Source organism: Ochlerotatus camptorhynchus, unplaced genomic scaffold, assembly GCF_037179485.1.
Source record: "Ochlerotatus camptorhynchus isolate MF236.1 unplaced genomic scaffold, CSIRO-AGI_Acam_v1.1 ptg000144l, whole genome shotgun sequence".
NCBI lineage: Eukaryota > Metazoa > Arthropoda > Insecta > Diptera > Culicidae > Ochlerotatus > Ochlerotatus camptorhynchus.
In genome coordinates this window covers 462,662-482,469 of record NW_027040634.1, presented here as the reverse complement: position 1 = coordinate 482,469, position 19,808 = coordinate 462,662, and the positions used below count along the sequence as shown (strand labels likewise).

The 19,808-nt window shown below is 39.3% G+C and overlaps 2 protein-coding genes across 2 annotated transcripts in view; one reads left to right on the top strand and one right to left on the bottom strand.

Moving 5' to 3' along the window:
- The window catches only part of IKKbeta (I-kappaB kinase beta), a 526,241-nt gene extending 506,779 nt beyond the window's left edge, over positions 1–19,462 (bottom strand). Inside the window, exon 1 of the mRNA XM_065221548.1 lies at positions 19,452–19,462. The gene's annotated coding sequence lies outside the window, so the exon portion shown is untranslated. The remainder of the gene's footprint in view (positions 1–19,451) is intronic.
- On the top strand, positions 5,250–6,377 carry LOC135700860 (uncharacterized). The gene is made up of 4 exons (XM_065221517.1): positions 5,250–5,355; positions 5,469–5,740; positions 5,840–6,010; positions 6,107–6,377. The coding sequence occupies exons 2-4, from the start codon at positions 5,655–5,657 to the stop codon at positions 6,270–6,272; spliced, it is 423 nt and encodes a 140-aa protein (XP_065077589.1). The 5' UTR covers positions 5,250–5,355; positions 5,469–5,654; the 3' UTR covers positions 6,273–6,377.
- Positions 19,463–19,808: the final 346 nt, after the last annotated feature.

Sequence of the window (19,808 nt, the reverse complement as noted above, 5' to 3'; positions counted from 1 at the left end):
CTTTTGCTACGGGATAATGCTAGATTAAGTTCTTCGAACCGAAAGGGAGCGTTTATATTTGTTGGCATTGGGTCCTCCGGGATGGCAATGTCACGGATACTCTGTGTGGACGCATGGTTTTTTTGTATGAACGCCGTGTCGTAACGATTAATGGCCGAAAGTGAAGCGAAGTATTCTGCTAATTCGTTGGCGATGGTTTGTGGGTCTCGTGTGAGCCCACTTGGGAGACGAAGGGCCAACCCTCTGGCCTTTCTCTTTCCTTTGAGGGCGTTGACTCGACTCCACAGCTCTGACACCGCTTGGTTGGGGTTGATCCCCTCCAAAAATTCTTCCCAGCTACTTTTCTTAGCATCCCTGATGATTTGCCGGCATTCATTTCGCTTGGAGCGGTAGAGCTCGGTAGCTCGTTCCTTGTCTGGGTGATTCATGGGTAGGCGTTTGGCTGCACGAAGAGCTTTTCTTCTCGCTTTAATGGCAGACTTTGCTTCTGGACACCACCAGTGTAAGGGTTTCCGGCCGGGGTTTGAACTGGTCTTTGGAATGGAGATTTTTGCGGCCTCAGAAATGATCTCCATGAGTTCTTCAATGCTTGCCACTGGATGGTCGATGTGTGCTTGAGTCACGGTATCGTTGAAGAGTTCCCAGTTAGCTTGATCGTAGAGCCACCTGGGACGCCTTGAGGTCTCTGGAGGTTCTCCCCCTAACACGATGATGATAGGATAGTGGTCACTCCCTGCTGGATCATCCAGAGTTTTCCAGAGGAGGCGCTCGGTAATGGCTGGGCTGGCTGCAGAGATGTCGATCGCTGTTTCGCACTGGCCACGGACGAAGGTGTTCGATCCGTCGTTGAGGGTCACTAAGTCGAGGGACTCGATGAGTTCCGCTATGGCAGCACCACGGAGGTTTGCTTTAGAGCTCCCCCAAGATGGGTGGTGCCCATTGATATCGCCGAGGAGTATAAGATTGGGGCCAAAACTCGTTGAAGTTTGTGTAGAAGGTCCGGGATTTTCCCGTTTGGTAGGTATAGGTTGATGACTGAGACCGGGAATGGGGATTCCAATTTGGCTCCTACGATTGGGAGGTCGGTATTAAGGTCGATAGGGATGAACGGAATGCCATCAGCAATTCCGAGGGCAACCGAGTGATAAATATTGCTTTGACTGCAATTGTTGATCCACCGGTATTTGCCTGCAAGTGTGCGGTCTAGCTGCATTATGTTGACTCTGTGGGTCTCCTGGAGAGCCAGAATCCTGGGTGAGATATTATGAACCAGAACTTCTAAGTCCCCAAGATTGTTAAAAAATCCGTTCATGTTCCATTGGATCGCTAAAGTAGTGCTGCGGGGTCTACCAGGGCCGATAGGACTAGTGGACAGTGAGGGCAGTTGCGCTTGTCTGGTGTGGAGCCGTTTGGAGCTGGCAGCATTGGAGCATGTCGAGGTTGGAGAGCTAGAGATGGACTCCAGCAATTCATCAACGGTAGACGTTGTCAGGATTGTTTCCGCTTCCGGTAGAGTTGTCTGGGTCACCGAAAGGAATGGATATCTGCATAACGGACCGACGGTCATAGGTCGTTCTTCACCAGTAGTGACCCGCGACGTTTGTCCGGGTCCAATGACTGACTTGGCATGGAATCGATTGGGTTCAGATGTGTGGATGTTTATCAGTGTTGAGGGGAGAATGGTGGACCCCAGCAGAGCTCCACCAACAGAAGCAGCCAGAACTGGCCCCGCTGCTGGCAAAGTCGTTTGAGCTATCGATACGAAGGACGGACTAGATGAGGAACCAGCGATCGGAAGGGGACTCCCTCCAATCCGGGTTCGCCATTTATCGTACTCGCGGGCATTTGATAGTGCTTGTTTGGGAATATCTCTCATGTTACTTAATTCATGCAGCGGTGTTTCAAATGTTCGGGGTGTATTTATGTCACTCAGCCTGCCGACTTGAGCCTTTTCGGATTCCACGTGGGGGAGAGTGAAGTTATCACGCGACCCACTGGTCCTTTCTCCTTCCATGCTATTCTCATCTTCCTTGGGATCATCGTTTATGCTTCGTTGGGGGAATGTGATGTTATCACTCGACCCATTATTTCCACAATTTTTGACGTTGTGCAGCTTGTCCTTCTTGAATCCCTCATCGTCCTTATTCATTACGGTTGCCTTTGGTCCCACGCTGTCCCAAGGGGGATAGGAGTGTCCTCCTTTTTCCGTCCCTCTTCCGGCGGTCACAGGGTGACGAGGGTTGTCCGTCGATTCCGGTGGGATAATGACTTCCGCATCGAGGGGGCCTCGACTGCTCCGTGACACGGCCGAGATGATGAAATTCCGGTGCTCGTCGGAGTTTGCCAACGAGTGTCGGGGGGTGTCTGCCAGTTCCGGTTGGTCCATAGCGTCCGCACTGACAGGGCCCCGACTACCCGAGGCCTTATCCGGTGTTTTCAATGTCGTTGTAATGTTTGTGGTGATTGAGATAGATGCAGTCCGCTTTGTTTCCTGATTGTTTCTAGCCTCAGTAGAGGGTGGTGTAGATGTAAAGTGCATGTTGATTGTTATGGGAATTCTTTTCCGGTTGATCAGGTAAGACGGACTGGGTTGACTGGGTTGTGGAGGTCTAGTCTTCCATTGGAGTTGAGTTGTCCTCGGTGGACATCACCTCGTCTTCCGAGGAGATAAGCTCGTTGTCGACAACCTTTTCTACAGATGGCGAAGGGTCGAGTTCAATTTCAGTATCAGAGATGTATGCCAGTGTTTTTGACCGTTTTGAGTCTACTTCGTCGCTTGTCTGTTTATTTTGCTTCTTCTTCGTTCCAGAGGGTTTTTCGTGTGGTGTATGTTGGGATTTTTGTTGTTGTTGCTCCTGTTTGGTGTTCTCTTTTGGGACAGATGGTGTCGGGAGTTTTGAGCTAGTATTTGTGATGAGCTTTTTATACTGCTGATTAACAAGGCGAAGATTGGCAACCTCCTTATCTTTTTGGGATACGGTGGTCTCGAGAGACTTGACTCTGGCTACTAAGTCTTCGATGGTCCCGTGTTTCTGTATGATGTTCAACCGACTTTCCGGTTTCAGGGCTGATTCTAGGGCTTGAATACGTTCGTCTTTACGTCGTACTTCGGTTTGCAAGTTCACGATCATCTGTCGGAGTTCATCAATATCCGTTTTGCTAGTGGTTGAAGAACTTTGGTTCTTTGCCTCCAATTCTGCAATCTTGCGATCCTTTTCCTCCATTTGGCTGAGGAGAAGGTCAAATTTAGCTGAGAGGTCAGCGAAATCGGAATCTTTACTCCTGTTGGTGACTCCAGCAAAGGATTTCTCTCCGGTGACCACCTCGAAAATCCTTTTGGCCGCTGGGTATGGGATTCCCTTGTCAACACGGATACGTTGTATTGCGTCTTCCGTCTTATACACCGGGCAGTTCCGACTAGCTATGGAATGATCATTCGTGTTACACCTGGGACAGAACGAGATGGCAGAACAGCTTTCTCCCTGAACAGTAATGTGTTTTTTTGCGCATTGGCCACATGTCTTATCTGCTTGCTGACATCGTTTGCTTGTGTGCCCGAAAGCGAAGCATTGGAAACAGAGCATCGGTCCTGGGTAATAGGGCCGGGTTCTGCACCTTAGATACCCAACGTCAACGTGTTCTGGAATGCGGGTTCCATCGATTGTCAGAATAACAGTAGCTGTATTCTCTCTTTCGGTCCCGGTTCTTGCTTTCCTAGTAATCCGGCGAATTTGTGTGACTTTCTGATCCTTGAGATACGACAGAATGTCGGTATCGGTTACCTTTGCTATGCTTGGGCAATTGATTACGCAACGGGTGGTATTGAGACTGGCATGCTTGGTGATCCTGATCTTGGTTCCATCGGAGAGCTGATCCATGGCGAGGAGGCGTTTCATTTGGTTCTGCGAACGGACTTTGAGTGCGTATGTTTTACCTCTAGATTCAGGGAAAGCACCATCAATTTTTCCTTTTATCCACTTCTCGATAGACGAGCGAATCAAGAAAGGATGCTCCGGTAGTTTCCGGATTCGGTATCGGATTCCATCCTTAACACCACAATTTCACCGTGCAAACCTTGTGGGTCCATGTAGGCCGGCAGTGTCGCACCCGTATATGATCCATAGATTGTGTTACTTGCCCCTTCTCCGGAGTCTGGGAGGGGGGGAAAGTCCCACGCCAGCGACATGGCTGGGGGGAATCGGTGACGGAAGTTGTTTGTCAGAACCGCTTTTTCGATGAAACTCTAGAGAAAATTAAGCTAAAATCGAGAGAAACACTTGCTCGAAATTTTTTTGTCTTCCACTCGCGCCACACAGAGAATATAACTCGCAACCAATTAATTAAATGTAAACAACCGTCACTTCAAATCACGACACAATCTTCTTGTGATTATATAAGAACTTGCATGCAAGATCTCTACATCACCTGATATGGGTCAATTGACAGCAATGGCTGTCGCCACTTTTGCGACTCTATACGCTTGTCCGATAATAATGGTTCACTATTTATTTCAATTTTACTCGCCGGTATGGTTTTATCGGGGTAAACCCCCACTGTGACACGACTTCCTGTCAATTTATCAAACTATTCGCACTCACTGAAGGAATAAACAATCTGTTAATAACTCGCAATCTCGCGAAAAAAGCAACGGTGTAAAAAGCAACTTGACTGATCGTGGTGTATACGAACTGTCCATACTTACCAGGTCATTTATATCTGTAATTGTAATCAGCTCGATTTTGTTTGCAAACCTGGTTAAAATGTTTATATTTAATTATCTTTAAGAAAACTCGTTTAGCTCAAACCTTTGTAGGGGTAAGAGGTGGGACCATCATCATCATCATAATTAAAATAATTTGAAATCTCAGTACCCGTACGATTTTGTTAACAGCTTCCGAACGATTTTTTGAAAATAATGTATTTTTGGCCTTTGTGATTATTTTTTTAAATGAAAGATTCATTATTAATAACGTCTATGTCGTGTCACGGTGATCCAAGATCAACGAAATCATTAATTAAATTTCAAAATAAACCCGTTCAATTTTAGCGACACTAAATGTTTGGGCTTGATGCCAACATCGAACGGGTACTGTATGTTCCATTATTATCTAACGTCATTACTATCTGGCACAGTAGCACTTGTGCATATCACTGCATCACTCGTAAATGTTTGACTCCTCTTGTCCACCAACAACAAGAAGCCATTTTTCCCCGACATGGCTAAAGCAATAATTGATTGCTGGAATCACCACGAATAATCGAATCACATCACATCATGTTCGAAATAGGAAGTTTAATGTGATTACAACTCCCACCCACTGATCTACACTGGATCATCCACGGGCATCAATCAAAGTATGTGCGATATACATACGGCACACGTATGTATACTAATCATTAACCTTCAAAATGGTTTCATTAGCTATCATTCGTAGGAATTCTCTTTTTTTTCATTCAATCACAAATAGACACACAACAATTAAGACATACGAGGGTGGACAAAACAATGCGATCATAATTCCGGAGCAGCTGAAGCTTCTATTCGAACCACCAGTATCATCACTTGGTTGGCTGACTCCGGTGTGAATCGTTTATCCTCTTTTTGACCTAGCTGTGTTCTTTCTTGGGTGAAACGAACAGAAGAAGTGCTAAAAATGCAAATCGCAAGATTAACAACTGTCTTCGGGCTTGTTCTTTGTGGTCAGCAAATTTTGGCAGAAGAAACCAAAACGTTTCCCGGGTAAATATTCGCTTCGGTTCGGTGACGTTTTATCTTCAGGATGGGTTTTAATTCATTTCCATTTTTTTTATATGATTCCTGTTGGAAAAAAAAATCCAGTGCCGAGATAATCATCCCCGCTGTCATAGCACAAGTGGCTCCAGCTATAATTGGTGCCATCATCGGAGGGATTGGTGGAGGTGGTGGAATCCTACCACCCTTGCCACCCATTTCGGCTTTCCATACGACAGCGGTAGCCACTTCGATTGCCAATAAGCCGATCGCTGTGAGGTGAGTAACTGATTTACATGATTTGCTGTTCATCTCATGTAACACATTTGACAAATATAATCGAAGAATCAAAGATGAATAATTCTAAAATTCAAGTTTCAACAGTCACAGCGGATCCATTTCGACCAGTTCCAGTACGAATGCTGGTTCGCATGCATCGGTTGGTCCTGGATCACTCGTATCAAGCGCGAGCAGTGCAGGAACCAACACAATCCAAAATCTTTCCAAGCGGTGGCAAAAGTTCTTCAACAATCTTCGCTGAATCCGGTTCTTAATTGGTTGTCGTTATGATGGAATAGGAATAACAACAAGACCACGGTAATCCGCGCAGAAGAAAGTTTTCTAAAGCTACAATAAACGACTGCAAGAGTTCCAAACTGGTTTCTTACTGGGGTAACTGCTGGTTTGCTGTTTTTGTTGCAATTCAAACGTGATTTGATTAATATGCTTAGCCAGAATGATTGGGAACGAATGTGTGGAAACAGAAATAGGCGAATGGGTCATCAACATTAATAGAAAATAAATCGGTCGTTGTCATACTGGAAAGTCACAAAGTGTGGAAGAGTTCTTGTTTAAAATGAGATAAAATTGTTCAAATCGATCAACCAGTTCACATGTTAACACTCCGGACACGATGCCTCCGGTAAAATGTGTAACAGAAAATTGGCAATGTTTGTAAAACCATTGCTCAGCAATTTATCGATGGATCATAAATCTATTGACACCGATTTTTTTTAAAGTCCATAGTTTCAAATGGCGCCATTAAATTTGTAGTTCGTAATTTTTCAAACATTGCAAGTTTGCTGTTACACATTTTACCGGAGGCATCGTGTTTGGAGTGTTAATGCGTCTTGCGTTGATAGGAATAGAGATCTCCAAGCGCAATCTCACGAACACTAAAATCCAACATCCATATATAAAAATGAAGAAGAAGAAGAACCAAAAAGGTATCGTGATATCACAACTACTTAAAAAGGTAGCGCGCGGTCTCACGCACACTTTTGTGCATCTGGAGAACTCTATAGAGATCTCCAAGCGCAATCTCACGAACACTAAAATCCAACATCCATACATAAAAATAAAGAAGAAGAAGAAACAAAAAGGTATCGCGATATCACAACTACTTAAAAAGGTAGCGCGCCGTCTCACGCACACTTTTGTGCATCTGGAGAACTCTATACCGTTAACAGAAAGAACGATGACTTTATGATACTGGAGTAATCATTCAGACAATCAATAGTGTGGTACGAATGACACTGGGTACGTTTATCCAAGTTAAATGTTTGTGAAGAATTATTGTAAATGTTGTAGAGTGAAACTTGTTGCTGTCGTCAATGTTCAAGGTTTATTAGATCTTGACCTAATAAGAGATTTATTTAACTTTGATAAATTAAAAGTCCGGATTATTCAATATCTGTCAGTCTGTTACTTTTAATTACGATCTTGCGCTGGAAATTTTGTTTTATAGCCTTACCCTAGAATAGCGTATATTTTTAAATTTATTTATTATTTATCCAAATATGGTACATTCAGTGTTATAAATGTTCTTGAAAACTCACTTTGACTCTCGGTAATTTCTCTTAGCAAATTTGATGGATTTTGATAATTTAACCAATACAGGGGTGCCTTCCATTGTTTTGGTCAAAATATGATGATGTTTTGTATGTGTAAGTAACAATAATAGGTTGAAAAGTTTGTGCCTGCCACATAAAACCAAGTCCCCGGCAAGGGGACAGATCTAGATAGAGCTGGAATTAGGGAGTAACAGCTTTTGTAAACACCGGGCTCGCCCACGCAGACCAATATAACCATCGGATAGGGAAAGTCTTTCCCTACCCGATAATGATGTTGGTATGCGAGGGCGAGCCTTGAATGTCAAGTCATCAAGAGAAGTCATTGTTTACAAAAGAAGTTTGACCCTAATTCCAGCTCTATCTAGAGATAACCTTAGTTTCACGTACCCACTTGCAAATAGTATATGTAAAGAGCAAATTTTCATTACGTCGAATGTAACAAAGGTAAACAAAGTCGAGCTATCAGTGTCAATCGATTCTCCTGCTATTACACTATATACTGTCCGAATATAGGATCAAATCCCATTTTTAAATTTATTTACCAGTCAAATTGCTTTTTGACGTAATCACCTTCCGATCAAAATAGTTTTCGATGTTACTTAAGTCACCCAATTTCTATGGAGATGCCGTTTGACTTAAGTAACAGCGCTGAGAAACCCGTGAAAAGTGTACGTTCGTCGCTTCGCGTTTTCATTATTAAAGTGAATAAATCGAACTGTTTGTTGCTAAGATGATTTCGGTGGTCCTAAAATGATGAATGGGCTGCACGTAAGGAGACGTAATTGATAATTCTCCCGAATATCCTGGTAAATACACTTTGACTTAAGTAACAATAGGGGCCACCAAACGACGTATAATAACTTTTGACTCAAAAACTAGTATTTTTTAGCATGAAAGCCAGCGATTTGCATTTGTATGATTAAAACCCTGCTAAATATGTTAAACATTGCTATTACTATGAGATTATATGTGTTTACTTGGAAATAGGAATAACTTTTCGGTCATCAAAACAAAACTTTATTTTTCTCGGATTGGTGCGAATGTTACTTACGACATAATGAAAATTTGCTCTTGATGTCGTCACTCAACATAAACAAAGGCATTGTCCTTCACCGCCGCATTGGCATTTCTCTATTGGTATTTCTCTATATATATGGGAATCCAACTTTTTGTTTCTCCATGTGTGGATGTCAAATTAACAAGCAAGAATGCTATATGATAAGAACGAATTTATTATTTTCGTGGTAAAATGAAATCATCCAAACAAATTTAAACCGATTGATGGAGGTTCATTTTCTTAAATAATCATATGACAATAAAAATACTTTGCTGTCTTCTATTTTATTTTGTTCTTGAATATAATCAGCCTACAGTTTTTTTATTATAGTAGTGTGATGAAGGCCTGCCATGGGCCGTATGAATATAGAAAAGTTTACTTTCCTGTATTTCTCTATTCTTGTGTTCTTGGGTATTCTTCTGACAAGCAAGACTTCTGAAACTAAACTGAAAATACTCATTAATCACCTCAAATAACTTTCAACGTTGGAAGATATTACGAACGACTTGAAAATAGAATCCTAATGAGCATCTGCAACATTCATCAAAAATGTCTGATGATAGCATTAGTATTCGTGGGCGAGCTACCAGTTACGCCAAATCGACGATCAAATGCTTTGTTTACAAAAGCTGATACGTTCCTTCGAAAAAGTAATCGAGATATGTTACTCAACAATGCTATTGTGCACACTACTGAGAATCAAAACAAAAATTTTAGCTGGCATCATTGGAGTTCCTATGTCGCTAACGTCGCGTGTGTGGTTTGGTGAGCGCGCGACAATAAGATGAATTTTAAACATTAATTTTGTTTACTGTACATTATTTCCGCATTCGCCCTTTTCAGATAACACTTCTAAAAGTTGTGAGTTTGACAGAACCACCAGCACCAAATAGAGTTCTCCAGTCCAGATGCACAAAAATGTGCGTGAGACCGCGCGCTACCTTTTTAAGTAGTTGTGATATCGCGATACCTTTTTGTTTCTTCTTCTTCTTCTTTGTTTTTATGTATGGATGTTGGATTTTAGTGTTCGTGAAATTGCGCTTGGAGATCTCTATTGTCGGGGTACACTGGCAATATACTGGAGCTGTCAAGTTGCCCCCGAGTTGCATAAAACCTCCAAATTTAGCTTTGACATAGTCACAATGAGCGATTTTCTGATCGCATTTTCGCGAAGAGTGAAGAGCAAAGAGTGGGTGAGATAAATGACAAAATCGCTTATTGCGACTCTCATAGTAACAAAATTGGCAGGTATTATTTGTCAAACACACAGAGGCGACAATCACGAATGTCGGCGGAGCTCACATCAATATTATGAACATAGTGGGTGAGGATGACTGCAACAGACTACTCTCTCTAGCATTAAGCACTGCGGTGCAAGTGTGAAAGAGTAAACTGTTTTGTTCTGTCTTACCAAAAGTGCCAGATTGTCCAAACATGTCAAATTCATGTGAGCTATAGTGCATCTTTATGTGGTTGACAGGGATAGCAACCGATCAGCACTCGTGTTTATTTCAGTTACCGTGGGCACGTAATTTGTGATTAGCCCCGGTCTTTTTCAAATTGTATCATTATTTATGTACGGTTCTTATATTTGAAATGACGTTTCACATTCATCTAGTGATGGCCAATTTTAATTCGAATAATCGATTAATCGATTCACGAACCGAAAAGTAAAATATTTGTAATCGGTTATATCATGCCGATATAAGCATCAACTTCTCTAGAGGATCATCACCCATCGTTTCAAACGTATGCTGCACTCTCATTGGTGGAAAAACTGACAGCACAGCGAACTAAAGATAATCGATTAGTTGTTAATCGAGTAATTAAAAAATAGGACATTTCTGATTTTGGTGTGATTGTTTTGATAAAAAAGAGCGCAAAATTTCATCTCTACCGAGGGGGCAGCAAAACCACAAAATTACCTAGTATTCATTGGATGAAAGCAAGTCCCTGGCAAGGTGACAGATAACCTTAGTTTCACGTACCCACTTGCAAATAGTAGATGTCGCCACACAACGTAAACAAAGGGATTGTCCTTCACCGCCGTAATAGTATTTTTCTATGGGAAATCAACTTTTTGTTTCCCCATGTGTGGATGTCAAATAACAGGCAAGCATGTTATATGAAAAGAGCGAATTTATGATTTTCGTGGTGAAATGAAATAAATCAAAATGAATTGAAACCGATTGATGGAGGTTCATTTTCTTATATAATCAAATGGCAATAAAATACGTTTCTGTCTTGTATTTTATTTTGGTCTTGAATATAATCAGCCTTCAGATTATGTTTTTGATCATAGTTGTGCGATGATGAAGGCTTTCCCTAGGCCGTATGTGTTCTCCTGATATGCAAAATTTCTGAAACTGAACTGAAAATACTCATCGATTTCCTTGAAATTCGTAGGAATTAACTTGAAATTCGTAAGAATTTACTTGAAATTCGTAAGACTTTTTTGAAATTCATAGGAATTTCCTTGTAATTCGTATGAATGTCCTTGACATTCGTAGGATTTTCCATGAAGCTATAGGAATTTCCTCGAAATTTGTTGTAATTTCCATGATTTTCGTTTAAATTTCCTTGAAATTCGTTGGAGTTTCCTAGAAATCCATAGAAATGTCCATTAAATTCGTTGGAATCTCCTTAAAAATCGATGGAATTTCCATACAATGTAATGAAATTTCTTGAAATTCGTTGGAAATTGCTTGTAATTCTATGACATTTCTTTAAAATTCTTATGAATTTCCTTGGAGTTCGTCGGAATTTCATGTAAACTTGATGGAACTTTGAATTTCTGGAAATTTTTAAAAATTTTCTATAAATTTTGTGGAATTTCCTCGAAATTCGGTGGAATTTTCTAGAAATTCGTATGAATTTTCTTACAATTTTTGCAATTTCCTTGAATTTGTTGCGATGTTCTTGAAATTGTTGGAATTTGGTTGGATATGTTAGAATTTCATTGAATTCATTTGGATTTTTTTCTAAATTCGAAGGATTCATAGAAATTTCCTTAAAATTAGTCGGACTTTCGTGAAATTCTTAGGAATTTCCTTGAAATTATTTGGAATTTCCTTGAAGATCGTTAAAATTTCTTTGAAATTCAATGGAAATTCCTTAAAATTTTATCGAATTTTCCTGAAATTCGTAGGAATTCGTATTAAATTTTGTGGAATACATTTGAAATTCGGTAGAATTTTCTTGAAAGTGAAAGTATAAATTTTCATGAGATTGATGTAATTTCCTTTAAATTGTTGGAATTTCATTAAATTCGTTGGAATTTCCGAGGGGGGTGGCACATCTAAATCTCAAGTTTAGATGCTCAAAAAATCTCACACTAGCGAATCAATCTTCGAAAAATCTTCTTTCATTTGTCGCATCTACTTGCATCGCTCATCATCTTTTTGCAGGAAATCTTCAAAATCATCATCAATCACAGCCACAGCAAAACACAATCTTTTTTGCATCGTAGATAGAGTCGTCCCCCTCGGGAATTTCGTTAAATTAGTTGGAATTTTCTTTAAATTCGAAAAATTTCCATGAAGTTATTGTTCCTTGAAATTTGTTGGAATTTCCATTAAACTGCTGGAATTTCCTTGAAATTGAAATGAATTTCCTAGAAATTCATAAGAATGTCCTTGAAATGCATAGGAATCTCCTTGAAATTCATTGGAATTTCCTTGAATTTTGAAAGAATTTCCTTTGAAATTGTTTGAATTTTCTTATAATTCGTTGGAAATTGCTTGAAAATCCATGAAATTTCCTTAAAATTCTTAAGAATTTCCTTGAGGTTCGATGAAATTTCTTTGAGAATTGATGGAACTTCCATAAAATTCGATTGAATTTTGTTGAAATTCTTAGTTATTTTCTATAAATTGAGAAATTTCCTTGAAATTCAATGAAGTTTTGTTGAAATTCGTATGAGTTTTCATGAAATTCTTGAAATGTCCTTGCAATTTTGCCATTGAAATTGTGTGAATTGGGTTGAATAAGTTAGAATTTCAATTACAATTACCTTGAAATTCATTGGAATTTTCTTGAACATCGTTGGAATTTTTTTGAAATTTTTGGCATTCCATGAAATTTGTACGATTTTTCTTGAAATTCGTAGGAATTTCTGTGAAATTTGTCGGAATTTCCATAAACTTTGTTGGAATTTCCTTGAAATTAATTGGAATTTCCTTGAAACCCGTTGGAACTTTCTTGAAATTCGTTGAAATTTCCTAATTTTTTTGGAACTTCCCTCAAGTTCTTGCCCTGAAGTGCTAAGAACTTTCCGAATGCCGTATGATATTTTCTACAGATATGTAAACTTATCAGAGCCTTTCTCGGAGTTCAGGTAATGTGCATAGACTTTTATTTAAAACGCTGGCTTGAGGAACATGTTAACAACTTTGGAAGCATTAAGAATTCTATCCATAAAGAAGTTACAAAATTGTTTTTATACGCCTTTTAATAGAAACTTAGCGATAGATTTAATCACTCTTGGTGAATAGGAGAACGTCAAAAACCCAACAAACATTGAATGTTGAATAAGAGCTTATTCAGGCAAACGTAAGCATCTTCAGCTAAAAAATAGCTTATTCAGTTGTTGATCAACTCAAATTGTTTGTTGGGAACAGTGTTGTGAGTAGAAATTTGTGCCGTGAGACATAGGAAGCGAAACAATTTGACGATGACAATCATTCATTTTTGTTTACAAATCATATGCTACTGGTTATGTACTGCTCAAATACATACGATACACCAAATAAAAAAAAGTTGCATAAACTGATTATGTATTGTACATACTACTGAGAATCAAACCGATATCAGTCGCTTGGATCACTGGAGTTTCTATGTCGTTAATACTAGTTTTGTCGTCGGATGTCGCGTGTCCGTTTGGCGGGCGTGCGACAATAAGATGCATTTCAAACTTTTATTTGTTAATAAATAAATTTTATTTACAGTACATCATTTCCGAATTCGTCCTATTCAGATAACACTTCTGAAATTTGTGAGTTTGACAGAACCACCAGCACCAAATTTTCGGGGTACAATGGCAATATACTGGAGATGTCAAGTTGCCCCCGAGTTGGATGAAAGGGACCGTGAAAGAGGACACTAAAATAGAAAGTTTTTCTTCCGACTGTTTCATCTTAGTATTCTTCTTTGGGGATAGGGTTCCCCTGGTCAAACGCAAACTTCACAATCTTTTCTTGTTGTATACACAAACAAAATATTATCAAAATTTCTTAATATTTCACAATTACATAACACATTTTATTAGCCAAAATGAATGGGTGCCTTCCATTCATTTTGGCAAGACAGTTCTAAAGTCATGATAATGGCATGTGCTAAAAAAATGTTTTCCATTGCTGCGATCTAACATTGCGTTAGCTAGAACGTGTTCATGTCGAATTTGCCTTATGTCGTTTTCATTTTTGTGGTATAGCTACACCGGTGCTACACCGCAAAAACCAAAACGGCATTATATACAAAAATAATAAAATAAATCGTGGTCTAGGACTCCCAAGTAGTCAAAGCATGGAGTCCCATGGAACTTTTACTTTTCATGTTATAGATCATTCTATTTTAAGTTTCTGTATTACCGTAGAAGTCAGTGCTGCAAAATTTCGACAATACACGTTGATACTCAAAATTCTGCTTTGGTCACTCGTTTGAGCTAACAGTCATCGTCAAGGCAAACCATGTCAATTGTCAGTACAATTTTTGTCAGTGACGAATATGTGCTGATTTGTTTATAAGCTAAATTTGAAATGAAATCAAATGGCTTAAGCAAAACAATTACATGGAGCCATTAAAGTGAATAAGGATCTACGTCCTGAACCGCTTGGATAACAATAATGTGTCGCAGAATGCAAGAAATTACACTTTCTGTTACCAGGTGAATCTTTGTCATTGACGAAAAAATGAATGAGATTTTGACAAAGATTTTTTTGAGGATCAAGTCTATCATTGACTATGTGAAAAACAATATTGTCAATATCGTGCAAAAGTCTGTCAATGACAATGACAAATCTCAACACTGGTAGAAGTTATGCACAGAACTCCAAGCTCTCTCTAGAAGCTCTCTAATATTCTCCTGGAAATCCTTCAGTTTTGTTCAAAAGGAAAACAGGAACATCTTTGAAGTAGAGTTATCCCAAAAACAGGTTTGATTTCGAATTTTCTCCAATGACGATACACAGCCAAGGATCGGCTTATGTCGTTTTCGTTTTTGCGGTGCAGCACCGGCGTAGTGTAAGCAGGAATAAGCGCGATCCTTTGACAGCTCAACAACATTTGTTTGTAAACAAAGGTGCATCCTATATCTACACCCTAAATTATTTCGGTGTACGGCAGTGTAGCACCGGTTTAGCTACACCGCAAAAACGAAAACGACATAATGTAATCTAACACCAACACAGCCAGTTCTTGAAAGTATCCTGGAAAATGATATATAGGTCATTCCAGCTCAAGTGGAAACAGAATTTAAAAAAGTTGTGGTCGATGTCACCGATTTGAGCCAAACTTGGCCAAAACGCTTATTTTGGCATTCTGAATAAACGCCTTTCTTGATTTTGCTCTAAAGATCCTAGATCCTTCTGGGCTACAACCCTGTATTTTCGAGATTAAAAAAAATCAACTATCAAAAGAGATTGCTCCACAACCAAATAAGCTATTCGTGATCTTAGAACGTCAATTTGAAGGTTTTGTAAGGTTAATTATTACAAATGTACAAACATTTTGTCTTTTTTTATAGTAACTACAGTAAACAGGCTGATTGCCGGCAGGTATTAAAATTGTCAAAAAATGGCCTATTTTCACCATGGGCGGGATTTTTTATTTCTTAATATTTTGGGCTCAAATTTTTACCACACCTTGGAAAACTATTGTACTTGATATTTTTCCAAGGGTAAATGATTTGGACAAATGGTTTTTGAGACATGACCACATTGAGATCGATATATGCGTCTTTATTCCGCGGTTTGCTCTGATCTGATTAATTTACTAATTAAAAGCTATATAAACGTTGACCGTCTTCCTCCATTATTAGATTTCATTGCATTGCTTTACAATATTGCTGTATAAAGGTGAATACAGTCAACAAAATGGCTCTTATACCACTATGCGTCCATGTTTTAATGGCATGGTTTGTAAATGCTTTATAAACGACGTATTCATTCATTATTCCACAACACTGCCCGAATAGAAATTTACATTAGCCCAACGTTTGATTTTGATGTCTACATCAGCATCAAAATCAAATGTATGCCTGATGTCAAACATTAGAAAACATTATGATTTAGATGTATTTAAGCAACGTAACATGATGTATACATCAGAAATTTTGGAACAAAATTTTGCCATTCTAATGTTGGTCTGACGTCAAAAATTTCAATCTATTGACATTAGAACCAAACGTTTTAAGGATGTTTTCAGATGTACAAAACGTTAGAACTAAACGTTGTTCGGATGTTTTTAAATGTAAACGTTTTCTGATGTTTTCTAATGTAGATGTTTCCTGATGTTAGAAACAAACGTTTTTGGATGTTTTCAGATGTAAAAAACGTTAGAACTAAACGTTTTTCGGATGTTTTTATATGTAAACGTTTTCTGATGTTTTCTAATGTAGAGGTTTCCTGATGTTAGAATCAAACGTTTTTTGGTTGTTTTCGGATGTAAAAAACGTTAGAACTAAACGTTGTTCGGATGTTTTTATATGTAAATGTATTCTGATGTTTTCTAACGTAGATGCCTCCCGATGCTGGAACCAAACTTTTTTGGATGTTTTCGGATGTACACAACGTTAGAACTAAACGTTGTTCGGATGTTTTCATTTGTTCTTCGTGTTTGTTGTTCTCTGATGTTTTCAGATGTACAAAACGTTTAAAGTAAACGTTGTTTGAATGTTTTCAAATGTAGATGTTTACTAATGTTTTTAGATATACAAAACACTAGAATCTTACTTTTCAAATGCTTTCAATTATATTTACAACACATTAGAATTAGAAACATGATCGTGTAAACACTACACACCATTGTTGTTAGATAACATAATAAAAATGCGTACATAACAGTCAATGCTGAAGCTCCCGTTTCCCACCAGTCAGTTAACTGACCTTAGCTAACCTAATATCATTGCGGCAACTCTCTATGCGGCAGGGGAACTATGCCATTAGCGCGCTAAGAGTTATTAGACCACTGACATAGGCGCCAATTTGTAGGTGACGAGGCACTTGGTGACATTACAGCGAGCTTGACGATTGTAGCAGCATCTTTTTTAGTAAACTACCAGTTAAGGTGTGTAGTGTTTACAAGATCATGTTTCTAGCTCTAATGCTTTGTACAATTGAAAGCATTGGAAAAGTTAATTCTCATGTTTTGCAACCGAAACCATCAGAAAACATAAAATTGTACAAAAAAAAAACATCCATTCTGGTAGACTATCTCTTAAATGCATACAGAATAGCCATTGCTTAAGCTCCCGTTTCCCACCAGTCAGTTAACTGACCTTAGCTAACCTAATATCATTGTGGCAACTCTCTATGCGGCAGGGGAACTATGCCATTAGCGCGCTAAGAGTTGTTAGACCACTGACATAGGCGCCTATTCGTGGGTGACGAGGCACTTGGTGACATTACAGCGAGCTTGGCGATTGTTATAGCATTTTTGAGTGAACTACCAGACAATCATGACAATGTGATCGCTGCGCCTCCAGATCTCCCTTTAAATCGACCCACTGTGCCAATTTGTCAATAATGCATGACACTTTGGACGGGGTTGCTGGCTTGTTTGGTCCACTGTTCGGATATACAAGTGGCAAGCCTTCCCCTTCACGGATCGCTCCGAAATTGCTGCAAACGAACTGCAAATATATAATAAACAAAATTATTGTGCATGAAAAATATGACAATGGACAATGCTCGAGGAGCACTGGGAGTTTTCGAACTACGCGTGCTTAGGACCATCTTTGGCAGAGGGTATATGGAAATGGTGAATGGAGTAGAAGAATGTAGATAGACCTGGAATTAGGGCGTAACAGCCTTTGTAAACAATGGCTTCTCTTGTTGATTTCTCGGAATTCAAGACACGCCTACACAAACCAACATATCCATCGGGTAGTAGAAGTCTTTCTCTAATCGATGGTGATGTCGATTCGCCTGGGAGAGCCATGACTTCCGCGAAATCATCGAGAGAAGTCATTGATTACAAAAGCTGTTACGCCCTAGTTCTAGCTCTATTTAGGAATGAACCACGAACTGGCGTAACTTTATGGCGAACCCAATATCCAGAAAGTCGCTAAAAGTGGAAGGGTACAATGGGCGGGACACGTTGTAAGAATGCCGGACAACAATCCCGCAAAAATGGTGTTTTACTCAAATCCGGCCGGTACAAGACGCAGAAAAGTACAGTGTGCTAGGTGGTTAAACCAAGTGGAGCAAGATGTAGGAAGTGTGGGACGCTCGAGAAATTGGAGACAAGCAGCCAGGGACCGAGTTAGTTGGCGCAACTTGTTATACAGGTTAGGTTCCGAGGGACGTCGGATCAGCAAAAGTAAAGTAAGTATACAGACAAACAAACATAACACTCGCAAGATGTTCATCGTACAAGCATTTATCGGTCAATTTAAAAGTATCTTAGTTGGTAGTACCGCCACCTGTGGCGCGGATAGTCAATTCCCTTGCGTTTGACGTTTCCACACTACCGCCATCTGTTCAGCGTACTACCCACCACAGTGTACTCAACAGAGGGCGGTAATGTTTTAACGACGATGTTTTACAGTGAGAAATATTCAATGTGTTATGTCTGTTTGTCTGTGGTAAGTATCTTATACGTTGGCTAAATTGTTATCCAAACTGCCTAAAAGTTCGAAGAAATAGTTATTAGATAGTACAGAATTCTAAATTGGCATTATTTATGAAAAATTTACATTAGAATTCTTAAATCTCAGTCTTTCCCTGATTGCGAACCACACTTTAAATTTTATATAAACTTGCGACCCATCTTGTGTACCATCATAAGGCTTGATGAAACTTATTCCGCCCGGAAACATGTTTTTTCGGAATTATGAAGTCATTATAGGGTTAACTACCCCATTTTCGGCCTATTAAGCACAACCCGCACTTAGTCCTTCTTTATCTAGCGCAGTTTAGCACCAAACGGAATGTTATTATTACTGATGGCTTCCAAATTTATTTACCTTTCCGTATGTACCGTAAGATTTGATAAAGAGAAACCAATCGTTGAGATATTGTCAAAAGTCTAACACTGCTTCTTGACACCAAACTCGGCCTACGGATTCTAAACTCGTCCTAGCGCATTGAAAGATTGAAACGCCAATGAATTCACTTCGGCCTATCGGATGAAGATTAAACATTGTAATAATCATTGTATGTAGTCTACACTGGCTTGACGAAATGGAAATAAAGAATAAAGAATGAAGATAAAAATTGATTCGGTCGGAGCGCTTCTTTTGTTTTTGGGAATAATGAGTGCAAACCTTCATATCACGTGTTCTCATTGACTTCGTTCCGTAGCTTATTAAGGCTGTGAACCATTTGCCGAGTTAAATTTAACTCGTGGTTAAAAGTGACATTTCGAAAGTTATTTTCTATGTTCGAAAATCCCCGTGCTGTCGATCGACCGGTTTTCGAGCCACGGTTGTCAAAATTTAACTTCTTGTCTGTCAGAAATAACCATGCTCGGATAGCAGGGTTAATCGATAACTTTTCATCTGTCAAATTTTAACCAAAAGTTAAAATAATCCACCAAATGGTTCAGAGCCTAACTAAAGTATCGTACCAAATGCATAATTGAATTGACGAACTCTGAAATAATGGATTTCTATTGAAGTTTTCTGCTCGATAGGCCCAAAACGGGCGATTAGGCCGAAGTAGTTCTCTACCCTACGTTATTATGACATTTTGTATTTTTAAGTTACAAGAAGACGTTGCAAAGGATGAGTTTGACGTATGAAACCTGTGCATTTAGTTTTCAGAGAGTCGCAATCAGCGAATTATTCATTAAATCACTTATGGCTGTAAGCTCCAATCGGTATTATCCTCGGATTAAATCCCGATCAAGAATGTCCGGCTGCTTTGATGTCGACATCAGAGTTATTCAACATCCAAACAGGGACGGTATTAAAAGTTAATCCGAGTTGGAGCTTACCGCCATTATTGCG

What these genes read in the sequence shown, in the direction of transcription:
- LOC135700860 (XM_065221517.1), top strand. Translation starts at nt 5,655, where the DNA reads ATGCAAATCGCAAGATTAACAACTGTCTTCGGGCTTGTTCTTTGTGGT. An exon ending in GAAACCAAAACGTTTCCCGG is followed by an intron (nt 5,741 to 5,839) that starts GTAAATATTCGC and finishes AAAAAAATCCAG; the next exon opens with TGCCGAGATAATCATCCCCG. An exon ending in AATAAGCCGATCGCTGTGAG is followed by an intron (nt 6,011 to 6,106) that starts GTGAGTAACTGA and finishes CTAAAATTCAAG; the next exon opens with TTTCAACAGTCACAGCGGAT.